The sequence below is a fragment of the Urtica dioica genome, chromosome 2, assembly GCF_054948205.1.
Source record: "Urtica dioica subsp. dioica isolate 48M chromosome 2, U.dioica_male_clone48M_v1_H2, whole genome shotgun sequence".
Lineage (NCBI taxonomy): Eukaryota > Viridiplantae > Streptophyta > Magnoliopsida > Rosales > Urticaceae > Urtica > Urtica dioica.
The window spans coordinates 44293112-44305473 of record NC_142757.1 but is presented as its reverse complement, the minus strand read 5'-3'; the positions used below and the strand labels follow the sequence as shown (position 1 = coordinate 44305473).

The following is a 12362-nucleotide window of genomic DNA, read 5'->3' as shown; positions in this document are numbered from 1 at the left end:
GAGAGAGAGAGAGGGAAAAGAAGAATGAAGAGGGAGAAGAATGAAAAAAAATCGCTTAATTTTGAAAATTCGGGCGGGGTTTTTAAAATATCAAATATTTTAGGTTTTAAAACGCTTCTATAATTCTTAAAACAAGAATTGTAGAAGCCTCGCTGCGGCAAAGTTGTTTTCTCGCTGCGACAACGGTTACCCAGAAACCATTCGCCGCGACGAAAATCCTTCCTCGACGCAGCGACAATTTCTTTTCCAACGAAATTCCTACCCCACTGTGGCGAGCTAACAACGTCGCCGTGGTAAGATTTTAATTTCAAAATAGGTTGCTCTCGGTAACTTTATTGCCGTGGCGACGTTGAATACTCGTCGAGGCGAGTGGAACATGCCGCGGGGAGAAATCAACTTCACCATGGCGAGATACTATTTTTCAAGAAGATTTATCTGTATCTAGTCTCGCCGTGGCGAAGTTTAATTCTAGATGCGGCGAGTATCTTTCTATAATGCCTAAATACGGCCGCAACGAGTGATACGAGATTGATGACATAAATTCTCATTTCTCGTCATTTTCACTTAGAAATCTCAAAACTTCAGTCGGAAAAGAATTTCAAACAATATTTTGACTCATTCTGCGTCGTCCTCGTTTACGACTCTCATCTACACATCCAAATCTTGTAAGTTCTTCTTCAACTGTTCCAAATGTGGTTCTCTTGTATATAGTTTATTAATTAGAATTGGTAATTTTTGGTATAATTAGGGTTTTTCTATGAAGATGAGAAAGTGGATGTGGGAGAATAGATTAAACGAGATATATCGGAAAGGTGTAGATGAGTTTTTATGATTTCTCTAGAGAGAATATGGTTGATGTGAAATCTATTCAGTATCCTTGTATTCAATGTAGAAATCATAGACATTGTTTGCTTGATATCCTTCGGACCCATTTGTTTGTATATGGAATAATGACCTCGTATCAAGGATGGCTCTACCATGGTGAGGTTTTTCGTTCTATGACAAACGAGGAAAACAACGATGTTGAAGATCATATTGATGATATGTGCGGAATAATGAATGATTTGGAGGACGATTTTGCTGAGCGACCGGAATTGTTTGAGTCCATGTTGAATGATGCGGAGACACCATTATATGAAGGGTGTACAAGCTTTTCGAAGTTGTTATTTTTAGTTACATTATTCCATTTGAAGGCGTCGGGTGGTTGGACAAACATTAATTTTACTCTATTGTTGGAAACACTTAAAGAAGCCTTTCCAAAAGACAATAAAGTACCTTAAAGTATGTATGAAGCGAAAAAGAGTTAAGGTACATTAGGCATGAAGTATGAGAAATTCGATGCGTGCCCAAATGATTGTGTTTTATATAGATACGAGTATGATGATCTAGATGAATGTCCGACTGCAAAGAGTCAAGATGGAAGAATGGTAAAATTCTATGTGACAGGGTTAAAGGAGTTCCCTTCAAGGTACGTACTTTTTCATTACTTGATTAGGAAATACATGTAGCCCATATTCATTCTTTATTATTGATTTTCTTTTAAAAAATAGTCAATATGGTACATTCCTCCAATGCCGCGCTTACGATGAATGTTTAATAGTGTCAACATGCGAAGAATATGGTTTGGCACTCCGAAAAGCGTATCGATGATGGTATACTGAGACATCCTACTAATGCTTCACAGTGAAAATCCTTCGATTTAGAGTATAAGGATTTCGGTGTTGATCCTCGAAATTGGCATCTTGGTCTAGCGTCTAATGGTCTGAACCCGTTCAGAATGATAAGCAGTAAATACAGTGTTTGGCCGGTTATACTTGTGAACTATAATCTCCCTCCAAAGTTGTGTATGAATAGAAAGTTCTTGATGTTAACGCTTTTGATTTCAGGAACGAATCAACCAGGAAATGATATCGATGTGTATTTATCACCGTTGGTCGATGATTAGAATATGTTATGGGAGAAAGGGATCGAAGTCAGAGACGCTTACTGTGGAGATTCGTGCAACTTAAGGGTAATGTTAACATGGACTATTAACGCATTTTCGGCCTATTTAAACTAGTCATGATACTTTGTGAAATGCTTGATTGGTTGTCCGATTTGCATGAAAGACACATCTTCCATCCGGTTGAAGCATGTAAGAAGATTGTTTTTATTGGTCATAGAATGTTTTTACCAAGAGATCACTCATATAGAAGGTTAAAACAGGCATTTGATGGAAATACAAAAGAACGATCTCCTCCTAGAATTTTGTCTGGTGAAGATGTCTATGAGATGGTTAAAAATGTCAATGAAGTTCTTGGGAAAAGAAAGCGGAGTGCTACTACTAAAGAGTTGTTCAAAGAGAATCCTTGGAAGAAGAAATCAATTTTCTACGACCTTCCTTATTAGAAGACACACTACGTTCGACATTGTCTGGATATTACGCATATCGAGAAAAAAAATTTGCGAATCGTTTATCGGTACTCTACTTGATGATCCAAATAAATCGGAAGACGGAATAAAATCTCGAATGGATCTCAAAGAGATGAAATAAGAAGAATTTTGCATCCCGAGGTGGGGGTGGAAAAAAAATTACCACCGGCAAAGTACACTCTAGATCAAAAAGAGAAGAAAAAGTTGTGTGACTGGTTTTCTTCTATTAAAGTCCCCAATGGTCATTCATCAAACTATAAGAGGTTTGTATCTTTGAAAGATTTGAGACTTATTGGAATGAAGACTCACGACTGTCATGTGTTGCTACAAATAATGTTGCCTCTTGCTTTGTGTGGAATTTTGTCAAAAGATGTGAGATTTGCAATATCCAAGATATGTGTATTCTTCAACTTGATTTGCTCGAAGGTCATCGATCCCACTCGTTTGGATTTAATGCAGTCAGAATTGGTAAAAACTCTGTGCATGCTAGAAAAGTTATTCCCACCTTTGTTTTAGGACATCATGGTTCACTTAACCGTCCATTTGGTACGTAAAGTGAAATTATGTGGGCCTGTATTTTTACGGTGGATGTATCCAATCGAACGTTACATGAAATTGTTGAAAAGCTTCATGAAGAACTACAATAGGCCGGAAGGAAGCATAGCGTAAAATTACATAGCAGAAGAGTCAGTTGAGTTTTGTTCTGAGTATTAAGCTAAAGCGGATGAATATAGGTTACCCAAGAACACAAATTTTGATTCAAAAGCTCTATATATAAGTATTTTTATGTGACACTTTCTTTGTTTATTTAAATTATGAGCGTTCTTGTTTAAGTATGCAAGTGTTTATCTATAGGTACCTATTCTAGCGTCAACCAAAAAGAATGCGAGCAAGCCACACGCCATGTGCTACACAACTTTTCTGAGGTCACGCCATTTGTGGATATTCATTTGAATGAGTTGAGAGTGAATAATCCAAAGAAAGGTATAAATTAAAAATGGTTGCAAGAAGAGCACAACCGTTTGTTTCAGAACTGGCTTGAAAAATGATTATTTAAAGAGTCGGGACATTCATCTACGTTGAGTAAACTATCTGGAGGGCCTTCCTCAATGGTTACAAGGTAGACTGCTTGGTCTATTAATGATTTTACATTTTACACGAGAGAGAGAGAGAGAGAGAGAGAGAAAGAAAGAGAGAGACAACAAGCATCCCGTTCAAAATAGTGGTGTTACATTGTTTGTCGAAGCATAACATGTTCCGTCGGCCAAGGAAACATGTTTTTATGAACTATTATGGATACATTGAAGACATCTGGGAACTTCATTACTGCGGGTTGTGAGTCGCATTGTTCAAGTGCAAATGGACAGACAATAATCATGTTAAAGTTGATAATGAAGGAGTTACATTTGTCGACTTTTGACGGATTGGTTACGAGAATGATTAATTTTTTTTAGCTTTGCAAGCAAGTCAAGTGTTTTATGTTCTGGATCCAGCCAATCGAGAGTTATCGTTAGTGGTTCCTATGAAAAAGAGAAATAGTAACGAACAAGAAAACGAAGACATGTCTAGAATTTCGTCGTTCACATCCGGATTACTGCCTATTGATCAAGAGATTGATGATTTCGATGATGACGATGTTTCTCATCTACTTCGTAAGGATATAGATCCTATTTTTGTTTGATTTTTAACATTTGGACAATATATTTTTTATTTTGGATTTTATGTTATTCTCATGTGGACAACGTTATTTTCATTTAAAATCTCTCTATACACTACATGTTTTATTTAAAATGTCTTTTCCAGGAGAGTCGCTGCAACGAAAGCTCTTAACAGTTACGGCGAGAAAAAAACTTCGCCGTGGCGAGACTCTGTTTTCCAAAAAGGTTTGGTCTCAGTATCTATCTCGCCGCAGCGATATAAACATGCCACGACTAGAAAACAACATCGCCGCGGTGAGATACTGTTTTTCAAAAGGGTTATCTGGAAAATAGTCTCGTCGCAGCGATGTAGACATCTCGCCACGGAGAGAACTTTTCTACAACGTTTATTTAAGTGTTGTAGAAACTCGCACCGCGGCGAAGTATAAATCTCGCCGTGGTATGCCTAACGCGCTGAGACAAGAAATTCACTTCGCCGCGGCAAGACTCTGTTTTCTAAAAGGTATGCTCTCAGTATCTATCTCGCCATGGCGAAAGAAACATGCCGCAGCTAGAAAACAACGTTATCGCGACGAGATACTTTTCCAAAAAGAGTTGTCTGGACATATACTCGCTGCGGCGAAGTAGACATCTTACCGCGGCGAGAACCTTTCTACAACACATATTTAAGCGTTGTAGAAACCTTCACCGCGATGAGGTATAAATCTTGACGCGGCACGTCTAACACGCCGGGGTGAGAAATTTACTTCGCCGTGCACGAGACTCTGTTTCCCAAAAAAAGTGCTCTCGGTAACTTTTTCGCCGCAGTGAGGTATAAGTCTCGCCGCGGCAAGATACCAGCTTCGCCGCGGTGAGATGATATTCAGATGACCATATTATTCAGATTTAACCTATTTTTCAATTAACAAATTATCATTCAAATAAATATTCCACAACCAACAAACATTAAAATATTGAAATTATGATTTGTCTCAAACATATAATCAAGTCTCAAACACACATTAAATGAAAAATAATAAACAAGTCTTAAACTTAAACACACCAAACGAGTGTTAAACTGAAACTTAAATTCAAAATGAGTCTTAAATTAAAAACTTATAACATAATTAATATTGAGGAGTTGGTGGTTGTGGTGATTTCGAAAATTCACTCGTCATTTGGTGGTGGTGGCGCCGGATATTGAGAAGGTGCCATATGTGGTGGCCACTGTGGTGGTGGGTACATATAATCGGAATATTGAGGATATGGAGGAAATAGCACCCGAGTCTCATGGTTGATGTCCCAACGAGAGTAGAGATCATTCAATTGATTGATGTGAGAGACGTCATATTCCGCTTGTTGGTGCATGTATTATTGCGTATGCTGAAACCTGCAACGAGATAATGAGAGCAATGAGCAATGTAATCGACAGTGGCGGGGTCGACTACCGAAGGTGCTTGTATGCGCAGTACGGGCTCGTTGATTGGAGGTTCCACTTCCCCCTCTTCCTCTTATTCCTTCTCTTGTGGTTCCTCCCTAATCTTGTGCCGATCGATAATAAAATTCGTACTAGGCCCCGTAGGAGTCTTGATCGTATCCCTTTTTTGAGCGTCCTACCCCCGCATTTGTACAAAGGCCGGTAATGATTGATAGATATGGCAAACCGTGTCGTTCATTAGTATTCGAGACTCTTCATCCAATTATGGATGAATCAACCGAAGTTGATTGAATGATCTCGAACGATGCAGAACAAGACCTGGATACGACCCTCGTTGAGAGTGGTAAAGGCTACGTCTCTCTACGGCGAGCAAACAACTTCGCCGCGGCTTGAATTTCCTACAACGGATATAATAAGCGTTTTAGAAATTCTTGCCGCAGCAAAGCTCATTAAATGGCATAATTCCCCAACGTTTAAGACTATCCCTTGTAGAAGGATGTCGCTGCAGCATAAAACACACGTTGCCGCGGCGAGCATTCTACAACGGGTAGTCTAAGCGCTTGGGAAATTTAAAATATGTGAATTTTACAACACTTATAGAAAGCGTTGTACAAACACCGAGCTTCTAAACCGCTTAGCCATAAGCGCTGTAAATACACCCAATTTCTACAACACTTATAGAATCCCCAGTTTCTACAACACTTAGCTGTTAGCGTTGTAGAAAATAGGTTGTAGAATCCAATATTTGTAGTAGTGCCCCTTTTCCAAGCCCTTAAGAAGGGAACAGATTTCGAATGGGATAGAAAATGCAAAGAAGCTTTCTTGACCTAAAACATATTACGGAACACCGCCGCTCCTCGCAAAACCCAGAGACGGCGATAATTTTTATCTATATTTATTTGTCTCTAATAGAGCAGTCACCGCGGTGCTCGTTCGGGGGGAGAATGGAGGACAATGGCCAATATATTACGTGAGCAAGGCTTTCCTCGAAGCCGAGACTTGTTACCCTGCAATCAAGAAATTTTCTCTCGCACTCGTCAACGTGACCCGTAGACTGCACCTTTACTTCCAGACCCACCAAATAATCGTAAGGACCGACCCCTCTCAAATGAAGGCCCTACAAAAAATCACCTTCACCCGAATGGCAATATCGTCTCAAGAGATGGGAGGATACGAGAATAAATACCACCCGAGAATGGCCATCAAAGAATTGGCGGTCGCAGACTTCATCGCCGAGTTCACTTGTCCAATAGACACGATGAAGGAGACCGAGGGCGAGGATAAAACCCTGATGCTGCCAAAGAAACAGAGGACCAATCCATATGGGCCTATATGGATGCTCCACATCGACGGAGCCTCAAATACACACGGCTCGGAGGTCGGAGTGGTCCTGGCCAACCCGAACGGAGGGAAACTCAAATATTCCCTCAGTTTCAAATTTCAGACCTCCAACAACGAAGCGGAATATGAAGCCCTCCAGGTGGGCCTAAGCCAGGCCAGAAAACTCAAAGCATAGAATCTCCGTATAAGGTGCGATTTGCAGCTAATCGACAACAAGTGACATGCGAATACTCCGCCAAAGAAAACATGATCACATACCTCGCAGCCTCGTGAAATCTCTTGGAAGCCATCTCATGGTATGAGATCCCTCAGATACCGCGAGAACAAAATTCCGAGGCCGATGCTCTAGCCAGGATGGCCTCTAGCATGGATCATGAAGACATATGGATGATACCAATCGAGCTGCTTGAAAAGTCATCAATCGACAAAGAAGAAGTATATCGGGATCACCTTAATTGTGAACTACATCAAAAATAGGGTACTACCCGCCAACCAAAAGGAAGCAACCACGATAAGAGCGTTGATCTCATGGTACACGCTCTGAGGGGAGGTCATGTACAAAATGGGATATTCGGCGCCACTCTTAAGCGGCCTCGTTGATGATGAAGCGTGACATGTCATGAGAGAATGGATATGCGGAAACCATATGGCATGAAAATCGTTGATAAATAAAATCCTCAAGAAGGGGTATTCTTGACCGACCATAAAAGAAGATTCACACAAATGGGCGCAGACATGCACTAAATTTCAACGGTTCTTGAACATTCCCAGGCAGCCCCCGGCCCCTCTGTGCCTAATCATTTTCACTTGGCCATTCACTAAATGAGGGGTCAACATCATTGGAAAGCTCTCTACCACGCCAGGAGGTCGATTATTCGCAATCGTGGCAATAGATTACTTCACAAAGTGGGTAGAACCCGAACCATTGGAAAAGATAACTGAGGAAAATACAACCAAATTCATATGGAAATTGATTATCTGTTGCCACGGCATCCCCGCTTTGATCATCACCAAAAATGGCTCTCAATTTTAAAACCGGCACCTCAGAGAGATATGCAGCCAATATGGAATAAGCAAAACGTTCTCCTCATCGCGTCATCCCCAAACAAACGGACAAGTAGAAGTCGTAGACAAGACAATCAAAGACCTTCTGAGAAGCAAACTCAAAGCCAACAAAGGAGCATGGGTCGACAAGCTGCCCTTGTCCTCTGGGCATACCGTACCACGGCCCGATTTGCAACGGGAAAGACTTTTTTTCCCTCACCTCCAAGGTCAAAGTCATGGTTCCCATCGAGGTCAAGAGTCCATCCTATCGAGTGAGCATTTTTGACGAGGCAACCAACGAAAAAGCACTTCGTGCCAAGCTCGATGTGATATAAGAAAAGAGAGCCAATGCCATCACAAGGCTCGCGGCCCATAAGCGAATAGTTGAGCGGCAATATAACTCGAAAGTGAAGGTTTGAAAATTTGCGGAAGGAAGCTTGGTCATACGCAAGGTATTCCAAAATACTCAAATCCTTGGGGTGGGTGTGTTGGGGTCTAATTAGGATGGCCCATACTGCAAATAAACGAATTTTGGTTCTACGTCTTCGAGCAATTATCCTCGTTTAATTCTAGTCATTGAATAAATGAAACTTTGGTGAATAACTAATAGATTTCTTTTCTTTCAGTTATTTCATTTACCTTTCCTAATTTATTAATAACAAAACGGATTCTTCTAGTGTATAAAAAAATCCCAATGTCTTTTGCTATTACAACCTTCCTGACCACGATTTTTCTAGGCTTTTGGCCTTGAAATAAGAAATATATATTGATCCTAGATATCAAAAACATAGTAAATAAAATAGGTATAGTGGTTTCCTTCGTTTTTATGGTTGCACCTACGAGCTAGAAACCATGGAGGGAGTCGAGTGTCCTCCCTTTGAATGCGGAACATCTCCGTCAATACTATCTGTAGATCATTTCCTCATTAAAAATGTAATCGGGTTTCCAAAGCCATAAACAAAAGAGTTTTGAAGAAAGTCAGACATCCCAAGATAACCATGCACACCAAAAACACAAAACAATGATCTCGAAATCCAAAACGTGTCAAATAGGTTCGAAAACTACAAGCAAACTATGCCCAGAGCGGCAAGGGTTCAACTAGCGGAGCCGCAAGTCATACAGCAGCGTCTACAGACTACGTCAATGACTTTGAAAAAATCGCCAAAGATAGATGCCATACGACACTGTCAAAAGGCTAAGTCAAAGTAACCTTAACTCACAAGATCGATAAATGACATCAACACTAGACAGGATGACAAAATTCTAGAGTTGAAAAGACTTTCCCTCTAGAGATTCGTGAGCAAGTCCCTTAGGCCAAAAATATAGCTTCAAGGCTGCTAAAGGGGGGAGCGCAAGGCTTTTATAGCAGCTGTACAATACCTGGAAGTGTATCTAGGGTTTCCTTACCCATTCTCGTAAGAATATCACGCAGTAAAGACACCAGCGAGGCAATCTGGCAAAACTGGAAACTTGCCCAAAATATTGTCTGCACACAGGAGGAAGGATGTCGTACAGAAGCTGGATCATGAAGACCGACATCTTTCCAAACAACTTGCACTAAAAAATAAAGCCAACATATAACGTAACAACAATCTCCCCCTTTGGCTATTTTTTAGGCAAGCACTTCCAGGAACAGTTCTCATACAAGCGTCATGACAAGATAAAAAGATTCAAAATAAATGACATCAAGACGCCTCTCCCCCTGATTGCCTCAAAATAATACCAAAGGCAAGGATCTGTTGTCAATGGTGCCCACAAGAAGAGTAGTAGTATCTATTGATGTACATTTGATGTCATATAGTCTTACGAAGACTCTTGCTTGTAATTGCTTATTCATTAATAATAAAGTTAAAACGTTCATTGATTCTTTCTTTGTTTGAAGCTTTATGATAAAACCTTAGTCTTTTAGTCCATAAACAAACTTAACAACTTACGAAGAGACAAATGTAGATTTGCATGAACAAACTCTTCGTAGTTTGCTTAAAACGATATATTCGCAATCTAAGGGTCAAAGGACTATTGACCTCAGTACGATTGTTAGAAGAATCTATGATGTCTGGTTATGAGGCATTGAGAGTTGGAGACTCTATAGTTCTTCTAGGTATCTTCTGAAGGTACTGAATTGACCAGTGCACTTCTAGAGACAAGATAAGAACAAACCATTTAACCTCTTATGTCTCGAAGTCATTATGTATGAATTGCATCATGCTTACCTTAATCCTGAAATGAGACATGCCATTTCACAGCTTACGTATTCTCATTTGAGAAAGTCAGAGTTCGGACTCACTATGTGATTCCGAACAGGGCCTATTGGTGAAGTACTAAGTTGTGAGAATGTCATGAGTAACTTTGTGAAGTTCTCATAGATATGGAATTCATGTACAAGATTGCTGAAATGCAATGTATGTCACTTCATGCTTTGTTCCTTGGAGTGTGAATAAATGAACTGGCCAGTGTCCAAATTGAGTCCTGACTCTTTTGGATGAAACAATGTGACTTGTTAGCTCCTCGTCAACACATTGTTTCTAACTTATTCACAAGCGACAAAGGAGTTGAGGAAATAACAGCTAGAAGGGTAAAATGATAATTTAGTAAATCCCGACTAGCTGATGACATTCATGAAGGGTAAACATAGATAGTATTCAGTGGATCCGCTCATCATAATTAGGTTTAATTCTTGAGTAGAAAATAAATTCATTTGAACCGAGAGATTTTCAGTGTCAACTCTTTAGTGGAGTCAGTTGGCATTAAAGCTAAACTTGGAAAAGGTTTGTGAACTTTTGAGTCCAAGTGTTTAGCTCAAGCTTTGTTCATTTGGGTCCATGAGGTCACTGTCACGGATCACATCGAGTAGGAATAGTTAAACTGGAAGCCAAGTCAAAACAAGAACGGAAATTGTCAAAAGGGTAATTTTGTCTTTTTGGACATGGCATGAAATGAATGTCAATAAATTTTTTGACAATGTCATATGATGACATATTTTATCACACAGCCATAACATGTTTATTGGGCCTTGTGAATTAATTTCATTTCATAGAATTTTACTTGAAAATTCTAAATGGGCTTTTCTTATGTTGTCATGAACAATTAAAGAAAAACCTAGAAAGCCTTTTTAGAAGGCTTTTGGCCGTCCAACCCAAGTGAATGAGAGACCAAATTTCGTGCAGCCCTTAGTGTGAAAGAGAGATTATTTTGTGCATTAATGTATTTAGATACTTGCCAAAAGAAAAAGAGGAAACAAATTTCCTCTAAGAGGAATCAAGATGGGCGCCCAAGTCGAGTCAAAAGAGGAAACAAATATGAGGATATCTTGGATCCTCTTTGGCCGTGTGAAATAAGGAGAAGAAAAGGAAATTGGCTCATGAATATGTGATATTCTATAGAACAGGAAACTACCTTATTGGAGGGTAGACCTCTCCTATAAATAGGAGCCTTATTCTTCACATTTCATTCATTCCAAGTTTTAGAGATTGAGAGCTTCTCTCTCTAGCTTGGCCGCCCCTCTCCTCTCTCTCTCTATTCAATTTCGATTTTTGTTTTGGCACCTAGGTCCTCATTTGACCTAGAGTTTAGCTCTGCGACTTCAAGACTCGTTCTTAAATCGTAGTGTTTAAAAGGGCCCACTCACTGATTCCTTTATTTCGAGTGATTTAGTGATAGAAACTTTCGTGGTTGCTCGAGGTGCCGAGGAAAGAAAGAGAGACGTGCTGCAAGGGGAGACGAGCGTTGCAAACTTTCCAAAAGCTTCTTCAAGGTTCAAGCTTCAAGAAAGGTAAGTAAACTTCTATACTCATAATAGTTTTTAATTACATGTACTTGCTCTTTGTCTAGGTTAGTAAAAAACTGTTTTTACTTGAAAAGAAAATTTTTAAATTCCGCCGCTTAATGAAGCGTTAAATTTTTTCTTAAACCCTAGATCTATTCCAAGAAATGGTATCAGAGCTATGGTCAAAGATTAGCATGTAGATGTATTTAAAAATTATGAGCTTGAAAATAGTTTTCGAAAGTTTACTAATTTTGTGACATGTTAGAATTGTTATCTTAGATTTTTTTTTTTTAATTTATTGTTCATGCCTTTAAATTAAAAATCATGTTGATTTTCTATGAGTTTGGGATGTTTATAAACACATTAGAATCAGTTCTAAAAGTTTTTAATTTTTTATATTGAAAAACGTGTTTTAAAGGTTTGAGAAATTTCGAGTAAAATTTTGTGACTAGTTATATTGTCTTGCTAGTTTCTTTTTTTTACTTGAATCGTTTTATGCTTGTTGTTATTTCTTTTATGCCTTGTTATTACCTTGCTAATAAAACACAAATAAAAGGTTTAACAACCTTCATAAAACGTTCTGTTACACTCGATTCTTTTTCGCACCTAAAAAGGACCAAGCTTTAATTATTTCTTTTTCTTCGAGCTGGAGTAAACCCGCATGAAAAGTGGCATAACTCTCTGCTCAGAAATCTAAATTTAATTATTTTCGAATCAAATTAAA

General features: G+C 39.2%; 1 protein-coding gene across 1 annotated transcript; it reads left to right on the top strand.

The window, feature by feature from the left end:
* Nucleotides 1-5452: 5452 nt before the first annotated feature.
* LOC149404902 (uncharacterized) lies at nucleotides 5453-7003 on the top strand. The gene is made up of 2 exons (XM_089607721.1): nucleotides 5453-5538; nucleotides 6400-7003. Exons 1-2 carry the CDS (start codon nucleotides 5453-5455, stop codon nucleotides 7001-7003), a joined length of 690 nt encoding a protein of 229 aa, XP_089463847.1.
* The last annotated feature ends 5359 nt before the right edge of the window (nucleotides 7004-12362 follow it).